Below are 18,350 nucleotides of genomic sequence, written 5' to 3' on the forward strand. Positions count from 1 at the left end.
TTGGCATTCTCTATATTCAGTCTCCATGTTTTCTTTGGTTTCCAGTGTGCACATTGAGCACTGGGCACAGAATCTGCGCACAGCACTGAATGGTCTTTACCAAGTGGCACACTTCCGATAAATACTACTCGCCGTATGTGTGAATCCTTTTTGGCTTGTGAGCCACATGTAAGAAAAAAACTCCCAGAAAATACTGAATGGATTTACACCTAACCAAAAAATATTATCCTTTCTGACTATTGTTCTTTCATCGCGCAAATTTAAAGTAAATCAGTTTTTGTTGTATTGGTGTTGAACAATTAATTTGGCTCTTAAAATCGGAATCTCTAATTTTGGATCACCCAAAATAGATTTTCCTCCTGACCTATCTGCAGAAAATGTTAAACAAATGCAGACTTTTTACAAATGTTATTCTGATTTGTTGAACGTGCCTAAAGTTTTTAGAGAAACCACAAATGTACATACAGTTAAACCTTTTAAGCACACCCAACATTGTTTTTTTAATATGATTATATCCCCAAAACTATAGAACAGATATACACCAATCAAGAAAAAAAGATCTGTTTTGAATAAAGTTTTATCCTCATTTTAAGTTTGATTTGATTAGGTGCAGCGGTTTTTCTGTAGTGTAGAGCAAAAACCTATATGACATAAAATGGGAAGGTTTTTTGGATCGTCCATAGAATTCTACTGTTCCCCTCTTGAACAATTTGCACCAAATTTGGAAGTGTAACTCTTTGGTCAGTGCAATCAAATGTTTTCATTTCCAGTGGACCAATTAATCGATGTCTCTATAATCTACCAGTTTATCCATTGATTCTTCTCTCTATATCGCGCTCTCTCTATTTTTCTCTCTTTCCTTTTTTCAGGGGAGTATGTTCCATTCCTATTCCAATTTATCCTACCTAATAACTAATTTAGAATAACTTTTTTGCATATCCCCACTCTCCCTCTACAAGTTATTTCTTCAAACAAACTCAAAGGGAAGAATATTTCAAACAATACTAACGTTACCTTTGCACTTGCACAAAGAATAATATTAACTGCTTTTCTTCTGCTCTAGGTGCAAAGAATTGATTTTGGCTACCGTTAGAGCGTTCTTCGACCTTATTGATGAAGACACTATGCAGGTTTGTTCATTTTATTTCTGCTCCTTTTTATTGATTATTTTTACGTATAACAACCCAAGTGAGCCAGAGGTCCTAGTATTTTTATTGAGTGTGCAATAGAAGTAAAAAAGACATTGATAACCATACACAATCCTACATCAACCTCCCCCCTCGCTTCCTAACGTTATAACTATCACTTTTTAGGGGATGTTAACTGGTGATCAGTCTGGTTTGTTAATTTTCATGTGATATGCGCTGTCAGTTAAATATAGTCACTGGAAAAAGTTGCCATACTACATAATCCAAGTTGTTTCCAGCATAAACAGATCAAACATTTTTATATTTGCAGCTTACACCTGGTACTGTGCAAAAGTTAACTGGGGATGTTCTACTTTTTATTGCAATTTTACCTAGATAACCTCAATATCAACAATAGGTAGGTAAGGGATGGGGTAAGAGATTTTGCTTGCAACTGAAAATAAAAACTTTGTAATGAAAATGTTTTATTTTGCTATTTACTTAAATTTATGCTGTAAAAGCTGTATTTATTACACGTGAGCACTTTTTAATAACCTCAAACATATTGCTTTTCTTAAGGCCCAATGTCAAATTGTATAATTGCTCCTAATGATAAACATACATTAATGAATAAGACCAGTACCCAGTTTACACCTGATTTTAAAATGTCCATTGCTATTTTAGAACCATATAGATCTGCTCATAATGGGAACACTCAGTTAGATCAAGCATGTACTTTTTGCACTCAACTCACAGCAGGTGAAATGCAAGACCTTGTTAAAAAAAGCCTCGCACATTTAAGGTCTGGTGTGAAAACAGATGTAGCTATGATTCAGAGATCATGTCATGAAGATAAGTATTGGCAAACCCAATATGTTAAGTTGTTTTTATGTGTGAAAGTGCTTCTTCATGGAGGAGTGAGTTTTTGTGTATGGTTGCATGAATGATTCTATGTGTGAATGGATGAATAGGCCAGTGGTTATAACCATGTATAGATTAAAAAGTGAGTGAGCAGCAGCCTCAGGATGAAGAGAGCAACGTCCGTCAACCAACTAGACTGTGGAATTCGAATGTTGACCATCTCTGTTCTCCAGGGACATCTTAAGGATGTTGGGATTCCTGAGCCAAACATATTTTGAGGACCGAATTACTTTGAATTTATTAACCACTTTTCAGTTTATTGACACTATTAGGCTAGTCCACAGGCAGTCCCATCTTAAAAAATATTTTGGCCTTGGACACCAATATATTTTGGGGAAACCTGATTGGACAATTCAGATCTCCAAAATGCCATTCCCCATATGGATCTCCTGGTAAGGAATGAGAACTACTGTTTCCAAGACACAATTAACTCAACTTACAAGTTGCTAAGTATGTACAAATATAATTATATAAATAGGTGGAACATACTGGACCATGATATAAATGTGTTTTTATCTAGTATTCACAATACATGTACCAGAAGTTGATGTATAGATCTGTGTTTAATTTTTTGTTATTACGAATAAGCTTGTGGGCCCACTCCTATTGCTCATAAGTGTGGTACTGTTTTCATCTAAAAATAATTTTTGTAGATGTTGCACAGGGTGAAAAAATGTCAGTACAATATTTCTCTACAACATTGCTGTAACTGATTCCTACTCATCACCCCAGTCCCCCACTTATCAAAAATTACATTTAAATGAGTTCTAAAATAATCTATGTTGAAGTAGAATTTGTGGTTATAAGAGCAGACTTGCCAGCAGACCACAGCTGACTCATACATGCTGGCAGGCAGACTCAGGGGGCCCTCTGAAAGGATAAGGCCTATGGCCAGAGCCCCCTTTGCACATGCCTTAAATGTCTTTGCTGCTCACACTCACAATTCCTATTCAGCCATCCTAACATTCACTAGTCCAAGGATTCATTCACTTCCATTTATCAATGCATTTTCTTATTCACTCATTCAATCATCATGCATTTATTTTGCATCCGTTCAGTCCCTTGTTGACTCATTCCCACATTCAGACACTCACTGATCCGCAAACCCACACTTAAAATTGTCAATCAGCACTTTAATTATAACAGGCTAGACCTATTGGCTTTTCAGTGCTTTTTAGGTTTAGCCGTGCTTGTGAAATCTCTTGTATTTAGTATATCTTAAAAGGGGGTTCTTATCTATTCCCAATGCTGAATTACTGTGTTTATTCACTTTTGTGTGGAACTTTTATTTTGTTAACTTCCCCTGGCTGTATGCATTCACGATACTTCTACTAAAGCTGTTCACACTGTTTAAGCCCCATTCGCTGTCAAGATAAGATCTCACGGAAAAGACAGGCAGCTTCGAACAGTATGCTGGATTGCTTGCTTTTTATTCCTTAGTTGTGTAAAGCAGATGCTTTAGCCTTAGAAAATTTCTGACATTTCCTATTCATGCCTCAGATCCTTTCTTTGCACTTTGTAGCCATTGTTGGATTGATTTTTTCAACTTAATCTATTTGGTCATTATGATCAAATTCTAAATATTGTAATAAACATTGTGCATTAAAAATAAAGGTAATATACAAGAGCCTTGCTATATCGTACTACTTAACAGGCAGCCACAAGTTCAGTTACCTTGCAGAAAACAAGGTTATGATTTGAACGGTGCAGCAGGTGCAGCAGCACTGGGCCCAAAAGTTGTCAGAACTCCTCTAAAACATAATATTGCTATATTTGACTACTAACAGGCAGTACCAATTGCAGTTTCCCTGCAGTTACAAGGGACTTGATTTGAATAGTGCAGCAGGTGCAGTTGCACCAGGGCCAAAAGCTCTAAGGACCCCACTAAATCCAGATTATTGCTAAAATGTAAAATTAAACAGGCAGTCACCTTGCAGACAACAGGCTCATGATTTCAATGGTGCAGCAGATGCAGTGACACCTGGACCAAAAGCTCTAGGCACCCCAGTAAACACCTGAAATTGCTATATTTTACTACTAAACAGGCAGTCACAAGTGCAGTTATTTTTTAGGCACTAGGGTCATGATTTGAATGGTGCAGCAGGTGCAGTGGGACCGGGCTAAAAAGTTGTCAGAACTCCTCTAAACATCTAATATTGCTATATTTTACTACTAAACAGGAATTCACAATTGCAGTTACCCTTCAGACAAAAGGGGCTTGATTTAAATTGTGCAGCAGGTGCAGTGGCACCCGGGCCAAATGTTTTCTTAACTCCACTAAACACCAAATATTGCTATATTTTAATACTAAACAGGCAGTCACAAATGCAGTTATCTTGCTGGCAACAGGGTCATTATTAGAACGGTGCAGCAGGTGCAGTTGCAGCGGGTCCAAAAGTTGTCAGAACTCCTCTTAACACATAATATTGTTATTAATCACATAGGCGAAACCTTACCAATGCTTGTTATAATAGTGAGTGGTGTATGCATGACAAATCTATCCGGGTTCCAAGTACTTTACTTTGTCATACTAACAGTTGCATGCTTTAAACTTACACATGGGACCAAATTCAGGAAAATAAATATAAAAATATGGGCCGTGATTTACTACCTCGCATGGTCATACCCTTAGGTTTATTTCATACTTCCGTACATTCCCAGTAGTATGCTTGGAAAGCTGCAGAATTCACAGTTTTCTCCTATGAATGTCAGGTGTACTATTGTGAATGTCAGGTGATCTCCTGTGGGCTTCTGTTCCTGCTATGCAGATTAAGCCATTGCAAAGAATCTTGGCAAAGGGGCCCCTGTGAAAATGCACATTTTTTGTCTTTTTTCTCTTTTTTTCGTGCAGAGAAAGTCCTTCCTCTACTTCCCAGCAAGTCTGAAATGATCTATTCCCCGTCCTGGAAGGAGGCTTACTCCACCCACCCACCGACTGGAGTAAATGACCACCCATTTTCAATACAGAAAGGGGTTAGGGAGGGTTTGTGAATGCCCAAAAAAGTACTTGTTTGTGGGCGCTCCCAAACTTGTAAGGCAAGCCATGAGCTGGAATGTGCCCTTCACACACGTCGAGTGGAATTTACTACTGCAAAATTCTCTTATGGCAGAGAAATACGCAGTCATGAAGCCGTTTAATTCATGGCGGGTGTAAGAAGGATAAATTCATTAGTAAACCTATTTTCTTTTACCAAGTTTACCATTTGAATCAGGCCCATGGTTTTCTGGGACCAGCATTTGTATCTTCACCATATCCTGTTCTGCTTGCAATGGCTTTCCCTGAAACATCACCTAGTGCGTATTCTAAAACTGACACAGTGCCTTTTTGTCTCTGAAGATGATACCTGATACGTTGGACTATCTACCTGGTATGAAATGTTTCTCAGCAAAATGATGTAGGTTTATTCAAGGAAAGACTTGCCTAATGTCCCAAAAGAGCTTGAAATTTCCACTGCTATGTTTTTTATATACTCCTCACACTGACATTTCAAAAATCACTTCAGAACATGTGAATCCTTTCACCTGATAGTAAGGGTTTTCTCAGTAGCTAGATCCTTGTATTACTGTGCCCTTGAACTTATTCATATGCTTTAGGAAACCCTTTTTTATCATTTACTGCTGGAACCAAAATGTGTCTTCTTCTGCTTCAGAGTACATGGGAAAGGTTATGCTCTATTCTGGTTCCTATGATGGCCAACGTCTGTTTCCCCAGAGTGAACTGTTGTGGCTACTGTGCATGTGCAGATGGTCAAGTGCATGTTTCTGGGGTTGCTCTGGAGGGAAAGCTAATGTATCCCTCCAAACAGTCCAGAAACAGTTAACATGGAAGTAAGGGATGGATGGATCATTATTGTAAACTTTCATTATAATTGTAAATACCTATTTGCAGATCATTATTGCTGATCTAGCCTGATTATCATTATTCCTAATCCTTTTTGAAGGTCTTTACCACTTATCCTGTCTGAGATCATTATTGTTGTGTGAGAGGCAGTGATGTCGGTCTTATTGGCCAATGTACTAGAAACGAGCATTTGCAAAGCCAATATGTGGCGGTTCAGGTTCATTCATCACACTGCAAGCAGGTGGTAGAGGAAGACTCGGAACTGCCAGAGTTTAAGTTCTTTTATTGATAGAAAATCCCATCCATCCACTAATCTCTCTTCCTTCAACTGTCACTTTTCTACCCCCCAGAGTCTACGAGCCAAATTCCATCACCTGGCCAACCTACAGCCAGTGACATCATAGTGCCCAAGTGTAGGAGAGTAGGATCTGTTTCTTATAGTTACCCCCACTCTTTGCTGATGTTTCACTGTTTTTCGACTTTAGTCTGGCTGGGATCCTGCTATCCAGGACCCCAGTCTAGCTGCTTCCTCTCTAAAATGATTGCATGTACTTTAGGTACACTCCAGATTGGATTCTGGGGTACCCTTATAAGTCCCTAGTATATGGTATCCTATAAACCCAGGGCATAGGTACCCCAGAGGCCTCTCAGGGGCTGCAGCATGTATTATGCCACCCCTGGGAGACTATGCAAAATGACACCACAGGTCTGCTACAGCAGCCTGTGTAAGGTGGTGTATGCACCCCTTACTTAGATATAGGTTCACTATATCTATCCAGATCACTGCACATATAAACCTATCAGTCACCCCTATGGCAAGCCTTATCAATCCTGAAGGCATGGTGCTGGGTTTTATGTGAGAGGCTGCCCATGCATGAGCAGAGCCCCTCTGCAGCCTTCAGAACCTTTATTCAGGGGTTGTTTGTGATGCAGCCAAACCATATACTCTTAAGTGCATTATTACCTCGCGGTAAATGCTAACTTTGGAATGGCTGCATGGAAAAATGTCGTGTTTGGTGTCAAACAGCTTGGACTCATGCCTCCCACACCAGTAACTGGTGTGGGTGGTATGATTCCACCCTACTAGAGGGAGAAACATGACAGCACCGGTACACCCGGTACCAGCTTCACAGACCCTGGCATCACAAAATGAATGCTGCCAGCCACAGACATGAGTCTGCCGTCCTGCTGCTGGACGAAACTCCGGCAGGGGAGACTGGACAATAGGTTTCCTGTCACAGGGAGGTGTAACCACCTTCCAGATAGGCTGTAGTGTATTGGGGCTGGGTGGGTGCACTTCAAGAGTGCTTTGATGTCTGCACTGGGGGCACATTTGGTGTCCCTGTGCATAGTCCAGCTCAAACCGGTTGCAGGGGCTACCAGCCCCTGCTCTGGCGCGAAACTGGACAACGGATATGGGTGTAGCCACCCCTCTGTCCTGACCCTCCCATAGGTGGGTCCCCAGAGTTTGTCCCACCCCTTCCTTGGATATAAAGTAGGAACCCCTTGCTACAGGATTTTAGATTTACCTGGACGAAACTCTGCTACAGAATCCCAGAACTTCTATCTACACGACGTTGGATGACCGAAGAATCTCCCTTGGAGTAAAGGAGTTACTCCCCTGCAAGGCAGGCACCAAAGACCCAACTGTCCGGTTTGCCACTACGCAGCTTCTGAAGGACTCCAAAGACTTTGCAACACAGGAGGTGGGTTTCCAAGCTTCCCCGAGGTCTATCCATGCTCTCAGCAATCCTGAGATCCAAAGCCCTTGTGGGGACTGTGCAACCCGAACCCCTGGACACCGTGCACATTTGCAGCAGCATATACTTTTTGGCGATCCCTGAGGCTGTGCCTTGGGCTACTTGTAGTCCAGACCCCGAGCAGTGATTCCACCGAAGATTACTGGCCTACACTTCTCGAGTGTCCCGTGAGCTGGTATTTAATGATTCCTCTCGAGGTCCCTTCGCGATTCTTTGTCCGTCGACTTGTGGGTCCCTGAGAAGGGTCCTTTAACTTTCAACGGGCTTACCTGGTTACTCCAGACGTGCCCTGACTCTCCATCGCTTGGGGAGTCCACAGGACTTTGCTGGTCCACACCAAAGCCGTTTTACTCTCACCGCGTGGGTTGCCATTGCCAAGGCATGTTGGTCTCCAATCCGGACACCGACTCCCCCAGCACTCGACATCCTTCGTGGGACAGCTCGCCTGCGGACTTTGGTCGTCGTCGACGCCTCCTGGTCCCCGTGGCAGTGGAGTCAAGCTTCACCTCATCACACCTGAAACACCCGACATTGGTGGGCATTTGTCTATCGTACCCCTGGTCACTGGCAAGTGACCCAGACTCTGTCCCCTCTGCTTTCAGGTTCGTCTCATCTTCGATCCAGGCTTGGATCACACCGGACACTTTTTCTTTCCACGGCAGCAGCACTTTGCAGCACCATTGAAAACAGCGAAGATTCCCGACACATTTGACACCTATGCATCCGGCTTCCCTGGGTTAGGTAACACGAGTACTCCGGTGCTCACATGGGTGCTGGCCTTAGAACCTTCTGGGTTTGCTCCAAGTCCTCTCCTAAGTGTCCTTAATCTTTAAAATTCCAACCGCGACTTTCCCATAGGATTGTACGGAGCTCGCGGCTGTGTTCTCACACTGCATGCGTCCCCCGGGGGTCCCCTGTGTCCCTACCTTGGGTGGTTCCTTGGGGTCCCAGCAATTCTACGTGCTCTAGGCACTGTGTCTAGTCAAGTCGTGGTTTTTTTACCACTTTCTTAATATATGGTTTGGTCTCCCCCTGGGGCCCATTGTATATTGTGATATTTACTGTCGTTTTAGAACTGTAACATTGTGTGCCTTGCTCTCTAATCTCATAAAGAGGTTAGTAGAGTGTGTTTAGTAATAAATACAGATATTTTATATATATCTTGTGTGGTTCTCCTTTCATTTGGTCATTCAGGAGTTTATAATGTGGGAAACCAACCTGCTTTACATTCCTTCAAGACTTAGCCTGAAGGCTGCTCTCCATATATACCACTCGGATAGCTTTCAATAAAGGTTATCTTAAGCCTGTGGTAAATATTTCATTACCGGTACTATTTTTTATGCGGTAAAGTCTAGTAAGAATAACTCAGTAAATATAAGAGGCAGAATCCGTGGTATTAGAGGTTCTAAAAGGCTTTATTCCTCTACAAAGGAAATACAATTCGAATTGCAGGCTTCACACTCCATCACCATGAGGGTTCAGGAAGGAAGGCAATACATTATTGACAGGTAATCACTTTTATAAGAAATGCATTATAGTGTAACAGATGCAGGAGGCGTAACAGTTGATAAGAGAGATAAAATATGCATACGTAACCAAAAAGGCGGACATATAGGCGTAACTTAGAAAACGTCATTATACATGATGTCACAAGTGGGTGGATCCATAAGAGAATCCTGCAATATTAGCAGAAATATTCGGCAGAGATGCGTGCGCAGCCGCATGACGTGTCATTGACGTGCAACTAGAGGGTGAAGGGGACTTGACATTTAGCTCTACATGTGGAGACAGAAGTCTGAGGGGTCATGTCAACCTAATCCCAAATCATATCTAATATCTTATGTTTAAAGAACTGTATTATCCAAAAGGAAAGGTCTCTCGGACGGAATCTATTCTATACTGACTGTTAGTGCGTGTACGAGCGTCTAAGTGTCTACATGAGATGCGAGGGGGCAGGAATCTTCCATGGTAACAGGGCTATGAATTACTTGCACGAGGACAGTGAGGCCTGGCCCCTTGCACGGTAGCTGGAGGAATGTTTACCTAAACTACTAGACAGGAATGCATCGGATGAGGAGCGAAGCAGATAATCTTGAAGGTGAAATACAGTTTTTTTGGCAGGCAACAGGCTGGATCAGGCACCGTTAGCCGCGCAGGGAGTAGGACAAAGTTCATGGATACAGATGCAGGCTCGGGCTGGAGCTTCCAGAGGCAGAAAGCAGGAAAGGCTTGATGGCAGAATTCAGGGCCTACTCGCCTGAATCTGTAAAATGTGGAAAGTGAACCACATAAAGTCGGTGGCCTTTCATACTTAGGAATGGAATATCTAACCCATTCATGGCGGATCTGAAAGAGGACATGTTGACGGTGGACGCACATGTATTTGCGTCTTCAAAACTGGAACTGGAGGGAACATACATGTACTTATAGCATGCACATGGAGCCGTTGGGGTCTACGATAGGGGACATAACTGATCACAAAATTCATATTTCCTCAAGCCTAATCTTCAATAAGGGTTGTTTGGACTGGTGCAGGTTGCCCACTATAACTACTGGACAGCATACGCCAGGCCAACTTCTCACACCAAACTCACAGCTGTGCTAAACAGAGAAAACAGAGCATAGGTGTGATTACCATACATCTCCCCCCTCAAACAATTTACCAAAACAAAACCGTGAGAATGTATAAACATTAAGTGATAAAACAACAGTGTATCGAACAGCAATTTTACAAGTGAAGATTTCAGTTATGCACTCCAGCAAAGATTAGACAAAATCCCCCAAGTATTTTGGCTTCCTCACAACGCTGCTGGACCTTCGTGCTTCTAAATTTTCATTTACAGACGAAGGAATCTTGTTGTCACCAGGTAAACCCTTAAGCAGGAGAACTCTGTTCAGATTGCATATACGATGGCCCTGGGTTCGCACAGCATTGTTGAAAGTCTTAACCACTTGAATAGGTTTAGAAAAGTTCATCATACCCCTAACCCCCAAACCAGGGCGTTTAACCACGACCAGATCTCCCACCTGTATTTCCAACTTCTTTATAGATTTCTTAACATCAAAGCACTCTTTCCTCTCTCAAGCGCCAACTTACATCATCAAGCTCCTTGCCCATCTCTGCCTCATAGCTGTTGACCCAGGACAGCTCCTCAAAAAGTGTTAGGGAGCCTAACCCTAAACAACTGAAACAGAAATTTACCAGTGATGCAATGGGGCGTGATCCTATACATTTCAACTTGTCAAATTACCTTCTCCCTCCAATTAAGAGAATTAGCTTTGGCCATGGCAATGGTCTTCTTAATCACCCTGTGTAGCCTTTCCACCATGCCATTAGTATCTGGATGGCACAAGGAACACTTCTTGTGTTCAATTGCCCTTTCCAACTAAAACTTCTTAATTTCTTTTGAGGTTAGTTGCACCCCATTATCAGTAAGCAGAGTTTGCGGGAAACCCTCTTTTGCAAAAAGGACCTCCAAGAACCTAATGACATCTTTGCTCTCAATCGTGTTGGCAATGCAAATTTCAGGCCATCTGGAGAAGATAACAATCACAACAATGATAAACTTCTGGCACGTCTCTCTATAAATCAGACCGACAATGTCCAGCTCAATCTCCCTCCATGGACCATCCGGTAATTTCCTAATGTCCATGGGCTGTACCCTTGTTTGTTTGGTCTTATCACTAAGCACACACATTGAGCACTCTTTGACAACTCTTTCAACCATCTTATCCATTCCTGGCCACCAGTATGAACTGCAAAGTCTCTCCTTGCACTTTGACATACCCTGGTGTGTATCATGTGCATGACTAGTTCCTCCATGAGATTTGTCGTAGGAACCAATTTCGTTCCCCTGAATAGCAAGCCCTTGTTGGTACACAACTCATTGTTAATGGTCCAAAAGATTTGACATCCAGGAGAACCCTTTCTTTTATCGTTCCAACCACCATGTAACAGATGCATGACTTCCCCCAGAACCTCATCCTCACATAGTTCCTCACATCACTTTTCCTCCAAAATGGCTTTACACTCAAACAGGTACACAAAACCAACCTCCTTATCAGACCATTCATCGATCTCCGACGTGTCCATCCCTACCGGCACCAACCTTGAAAGGGTGTCAGCTACAGTGTTCCTTACACCAGGCAAGTATTCAATATTAAAATTGAATTCCTGCAGCGCGATCACCCAATTGTTTATCCTGCTGGAAACTAGATCCACACCTTTCTTTGTGAACACCTCAATAAGGAGCTTATGATCTGTCCGCACAACAAAGTGTGATCACCACAATTTTTTTTTTAACTTCTTTACGGCCCAGTACACTGCCAGTTCATCCCTCTCAATTACCGAGTATCTGGTCTCAGCATCCTTCAAACCACACGAGAAAACATGAAGTGTTTATATCAGTACTACAAACTTGTTGCAGAACCGCACCAAGTCCTTTCACACTAGCATCTGTGGTTACACCAGTCACCTTTTTGGGCTCAAATCAGTTCCTTTAAACCTACGAACTCCTCCTCATAAGCATCATCCCAGGTAAATGCAACACCTTTATTTAGACGACACCTCATGTTAACACTCATGTCAGAAAAAAATTCTGATGAACTTCTCATAAAACCCCACACAACCTAAGAACCTCATCAATTCCTCCCGCAAACTGGGTGAACTAATTCGAATAATGGTTTCCACTAACTCCACCTTGCGAAACACCCCCTCACCAGAGATAGTATGACCCAAGTAATCTACAGTCCTCGTACCAAACCTGCATTTCTCCGCTTTAATCGTGAGGTTGGCTTCAGTTAGTCTTCTTAAAACATCTCTCAGACACGTTTCATGATCTGCCTCATCCTTTCCAAAGACCACAATGTCATCCTGGTACAACCAGACCCCATGAACCCCTTTGAGGACTCTTTCCATTATACTTTGAAAGATGGAGGCTGCTGAGACAAGACCAAAAGTAAGCCTGACAAATCTGAACGTGCCAAAGGGAGTGACAAACACGGTCAGATCTCTGGAGTACTCCTTCATTTTACTCTGGTGATACACTGATGTGAGATCAATAGTGCTAAAGACTGTTGCTCCACCCAGCAGCAGGACCAGTTCCTTTTTATTTGGTAAGGGTTACCTATCCACAATAACACATTTATTGAGATGACTCAAATCCACACATAAGCGCATGTTACCTTTGGCCTTTCTAGCAGCAACAACAGCGGCAAGCCACTCTGTACCTTCCACTTTCTCCATGATGCCACCCTTCTTGAGTTTCTCAATTTCCTCTAGCATTTCCCCAGATCCCGCAATTGGTACATTCCTCACCTTCTAGCACATGGGTTGTGCATGAGCCACCAAACTAATGCTCATAATCTACTAAACAACCCAGTTCATCCTTAAATACCTGGGGAAATTCGCCTCTCAATTTCTCAACCAACTCAGCATTTCCTACTGAGGCCACAGAACATATTGTTCCCCTCTCTTTCAAAAGAATGGCATAGGGCCCACTGGGGTCCAGTAGAACTCACAATTCACTTTGATGTACCCAACTGATACATTAATCCTTCCCGAAGCCAACTGCTGTTTGTACTCAATCACTCCCTCTAAAAAGACATGTATTTTTAAGGGTTCTCCACTATAGGCACACGGTCTGATATCAGGTTTGCTCAAGGCTATTTTGTCCCGAAGATTATCTTGGTAAAATTTGTTGGAGACAATACATATTCATGCCCCAGAATCAAATAGAACATTTGTTGATTCATCAAACACAGAGATTTATTTATTTATTTATAAAGTTTTATATAGCGCGAACATGACCCACGGGGGGTATCACACCCTTTTTACATACAATCGGAAATCGCATACAATACAAAAGAGGTAAACATTGGTGTTTGGATACAATCAGTGGCAAAAGTCATCAGAAAGTTAAAGTTTCAGGATGTTAATTTGTTCATTAGAAACATTTTCGCTTCTTTTTTTAAGTCGGCAAAGGACGAGATTCTGCGTACATCAGGGGGAAGGGTGTTCCAAATCCCCAGTGCGATACCTGAGAAAGCTCTGCACCCAGTTCTCTTTTTGTGGAAGGATTGAGGTTTTAGTACCCGTACCAGCTTTTGTGCTAAATAGCTGGGGGTGTTGGTATGTAGGTCTTTATGTGTCATGCAGGCTATCTTTAGTTGTATTCTCGCCTCGTAGGGTAGCAAGTTCAGAGCCTTCAAGGCCAGGGTGATGTGGTTATTTCTTTACATTCCGGTGACCATCCTGGCCGCAGCGTTAAGTGATGCCCTGAGCGGTGCTAGCTTACATTTAGGAAGACCGCATAGAGTGGTGCTTCCATAGCCCAGTCTCGGTAGTACTAGTGCTTGTACCGCCATTTTTAGATCATCCTGTGGGAGGAAGGGTTTAAGATTCCTTAGGATACTCAACTGATAATTGGCTCCCTTGGTGGCATTGTAGATTTGCATCTGCATATTTAAATGTTTGTCCAGGGTGACTCCTAGGGATTTTGCGGAGTCAATGATGTGTGGGGCGCAATTGAAGGAAGTTAGATGCTTCAGCCATAAGTCTATCTTGGGTGTGTGATTGGGAGGGGAGATGAGGAGGAATTCAGTTTTCTTGGCATTGAGCATGAGGTGGTTGCCATTGAGCCAGCTTTGGGTATTATGAAGAATGGCATTGAGGGAGATAAAGTCATCTGGTGAGGAGGCTTTCATATATGGTTGTGTGTCGTCCGCGTATAGGTGATATAGAATGTTTGCAGAATTCAGAGCATTGGCGAGGGGTTCAATGAGTAGATTAAAAAGGATTGGTGATAGTGCTGATCCCTGTGGAACTCCTAGGGTGACCATGGATGGTTGAGATAATGTTTGCTTCATCTTGATTCTTTGGGTTCTGATGCTTAGGAAGGAGGTGAACCATTGTAACACTGGACCAGTTAGGCACATCCTTCGTTCAAGTAGGGACAGTAGATTGCCGTGTTTAACCGTGTCGAAAGCGGAAGATAGGTCCAGAAGTATCAATAGGCACGATTCATTATGATCTAACATTTTTAAAATGTCATCCATCATGTGGGTGAGTGCTGATAAGGTACTGTGGCCTTGACGGAAGCCGGATTGGTGTTTGTTTAGCAGGTTGAAGTTCTCGATGTGGTTGCAGAGTTGAATTTGTACACCTTTTTCCAATAGTTTCGCCAGAGTGGGGATGTTGGATATAGGGCGATAGTTGTTAAGGTCTGTGGAGAGGGAGCTGGCTTTCTTTAGTATAGGTGTGACCTGCCCTATTTTAAGGCAGTCAGGTATGGAGCCTTGCCTCAGAGAGGCGTTAACAATTTTTGCCCATAGGGGTAGAATAGAGGTCTTTATCAAATGAATACAGCTGGGGGAAGGGAATCGGAGAAATGATTGGCAGGGTTGATCGCTAGCAGGGTGCTATCGATTTCGTGTTCCGGGATGGGTGAGGAGGAGTGCCAGTTGGCATTGTTTTTTGGAGCTTCGATTGGAAAGTTTAAAAAGGTCCTTGATCTGTGTGTGAAGCAAAGGCTCCTGGTCAGTAGTTTGTTGGGGTTCTTTCTTGGATTGAATGTCATTTTCAATGGTTCTAGTCTTTTGTTGGAAGAATTTGGCAAGCTCGTCACAGTCAGGGGCAGCCGGGTTGCTTAGCTCCACTACATTTGGAGAGTTACGCGCTTGTTGTTTTACGATTTCAAATAGTGTTTTGGGATGGTTAATGGCTTGGTTCAGCTGTGTTTTGAAGAAGTCTGCTTTAGCTTTTAAGATTTTTCTGTTGTAAGTATTTCTCAGCGCTCTAAGTTAGTATAGGTGATTAGGGGAGGGTGCTAATTTCCATGTTCGCTCAGCTAGTCTTAACTTGCGTCGGTCCGAGTTAAGGTTCTCATTGAACCATGGTTTGGAAATTTTTGTGGAGAAATATTTTTCTTGGAGGGGCGCTGTGGTATCAAGGATTTCAAGCATAGTGGCATTGTAAAACTCTGTGAGATCCTGGACATCAGCCATGACTGTTGAGGGGATCAGGGCGGAATTGCATTGGGATACCAAGGCGTTGGGATTCATATTTTGGATATTCCTTTTCCATTGTTTTGTTTTTGTAGGTTGGCTTCGTTTTGGAGTTACCTCAATTGGGCAATGAAAATTGGGAAAAATTGCTAAGTAATCATGATGTGATAAGCCTTCAGGAAACCTGGACAATTGAACCTGTACATATCAATGGATTTAAAACCTATTTCTCCCCAGCAGTAAGCTAACCTTATGGTAGGGCCAAAGGATGTTTGTGTACCTACGTTTCAAATCTGTTAGCAAGTATCAAAATTGAGTTAGTTTTTAATAATATATATTATCACATTATAAGGTTTACAATTAATAAAGGTTTTTTTTAGTGTTGGTTAATTTTTATAATAATATCCAAGGAGAAGACTCAGATGATGTCTTTAGATTATTAGGAAGTAACATCACTTCCGCTATAGGGAGGAGGTCCAAGGACACTTGTATTATTTGGGTTGGAGATTTTAACTGCCCAATATGCAGAAATGCAGAGAGTGGGATATGTGGGGTAAAATTAGATAGAGACATTGGCTTTAGTCATTTTGAACATTCCAGACGGGGGGATTATTTAAATGAACTTATATTTGAGAATGACATGGACTTTGTAAACAGGTTGACTAGTCCAGAAGTCCCCTTTTTACCAACGTTTAATGGCAGAGGGGCAAACACAACCATCGATTATGCCATAATGACTTCTAGTCACAGGGATATGATACAGAATTATAGTATTCTGGATTGCCCGCTTAGCGACCACTTCCCTCTAAGTTTTAAATTAAGTTTGAGATCTAAAAAATATCGTGGTAGGGCCAAATCTAAAGTTATAATAGATAATATTACTATGGCCCGTAAAAATGGATATGCTTTAAAGTGGACAAAAATTTCCCCAGTTGACTTCCAGGAGAAATTAATAAAAAGTATGTTGCCCCAATTTTATGTATGTACAGATGAGAATGCCAATGATTCTGATATCATTAATAATTTTTTGATGATTATTGCCCAAACAAGAAAGTTATTATGGGTCGGTACTAGAGGTGGGAATACAAAGCAGAAGGGGTGGTTTGACTCTGAATGCACAAAGGCATACTCAAGTCTAAAGCAGGCACTACATGCTACGGAGAAAGACATTGGCCTAATTAGAAACTGTAGGAATGTCTATAAGCAAACCCTTAAAAACAGGAAAAATGCTTTAAAGATTGAAGCATGGGATGCTTTATGTGACGCTTCGTTAAATAAAGACTCTGCTTTATTTTGGAAAGTTGTTAATGCCCCTTTTTTAAATTATAGTAATACAGACCCACTAGATGTGGCAATTACAGAGAGTGAGTGGGCTGAACATTTTGCTAAGCTGTATTCCAATGCACAAGATAAGAGAGAATGTGCTAATGAGAATACCCAAATGGGAGCATGTACTCACACTAGTAGCACACTTGTACCCGAAATAACAGTAACAGAAGTGCAAAACTGTATTGATGCCTGCCTGGCGGGGAAAGCACCCAGCCCTGATGGGGTTCCTGTTGATTTATTCAAAAACAGGGAATTATGGGCCCCAATTCTCACACGTCTTTTTAATGCTACCTTAGACAAAGGTCTCCTCCCATTGTGGTGTGAATCCCTGATAGTCCCTATTTTTAAAAAGGGCGACCGAGAAAACTGTCAGTGTTACCGCCCAATATCACTCCTGGATTCTACGATTAAAATCCTAGGAAGAATAATTCTAAATAGATTACATGTATGGGCAGATGAAGCTAAAATTTTAAGTGACCTACAGTATGGTTTTAGGAAAGGGCTTGGAACAATTGAACAGTGTTTGAACTTGCATATTTTAACTGAAAAATATACTAAAGCCAAAGAGGGACGAATGTTTTTAACTTTTGTTGATCTTACCTCTGCATTCGACTCTGTAACACATAGTAAACTTTGGCTAGTTATGAGTAACATGGGAGTAGACCAATTAGTTATTAATTTTCTTAGAGATCTCTATGGAGGAGCTTCGGCCAGAGTCAGATATGGAAAAAATGGTGAATGTACTAGATCTTTTGCAATTAAAAGGGGTGTACGTCAGGGCTGTGTCCTGGCACCGTTCCTTTTTACACTCTATATTAACAATGTGGAAAAAACATTGATAGCTGAGTGTAGGGACGTGCCGATGGTGGGAAAAAGATCAATCCCAATTCTGCTATACGCAGACGACGCGGTCCTGATGGCTAGAACACCGCAGGCCATGCAAAGACTAGCTACCTCCTTTTCTGATTTTATGAATCAGCTTGATTTAAGTATAAATTGCTCTAAGACATTTACCATGCACTGTGGGTCGGGTGCACAGAGAAAGAAAAAAGTAATTCATATTGGATCTACCCCAGTAGAGGATATTTTAACATTTCCCTATTTAGGGGTTTTAATTGATAGTACAGGCCTATGGAACAATACAATTAAGACTAGGAAATTGTTGTTCTGTAAATCTATTATGGCATTGAAAAATGTAGTCGTAAAATAGGGAGGAAGCCAGTTAAAGATATGTTGACTGTGTATAAAGCGACTTGCGTAGCTATTGTTACTTATGGGGCAGGCCTGTGGGGGCATGCAAATGTCAGTACTCTACAAGTGGTCGAAAATAATTTTATGAAATATCTCCTAGCGGTCCCACAGAGTGTC

The 18,350-nt window shown here is 41.9% G+C and overlaps 1 protein-coding gene across 1 annotated transcript in view; it reads left to right on the forward strand.

The window, feature by feature from the left end:
- The window catches only part of PGAP1 (post-GPI attachment to proteins inositol deacylase 1), a 760,293-nt gene that overhangs the window by 151,142 nt on the left and 590,801 nt on the right, over positions 1 to 18,350 (forward strand). Inside the window, exon 7 of the mRNA XM_085648756.1 lies at positions 1,064 to 1,130. Coding sequence (XP_085504882.1) covers positions 1,064 to 1,130 — 67 coding nt within the window. The remainder of the gene's footprint in view (positions 1 to 1,063; positions 1,131 to 18,350) is intronic.

This window comes from Triturus cristatus, chromosome 3_2, assembly GCF_964204655.1.
Source record: "Triturus cristatus chromosome 3_2, aTriCri1.1, whole genome shotgun sequence".
In the NCBI taxonomy this organism is placed as follows: Eukaryota; Metazoa; Chordata; class Amphibia; order Caudata; family Salamandridae; genus Triturus; species Triturus cristatus.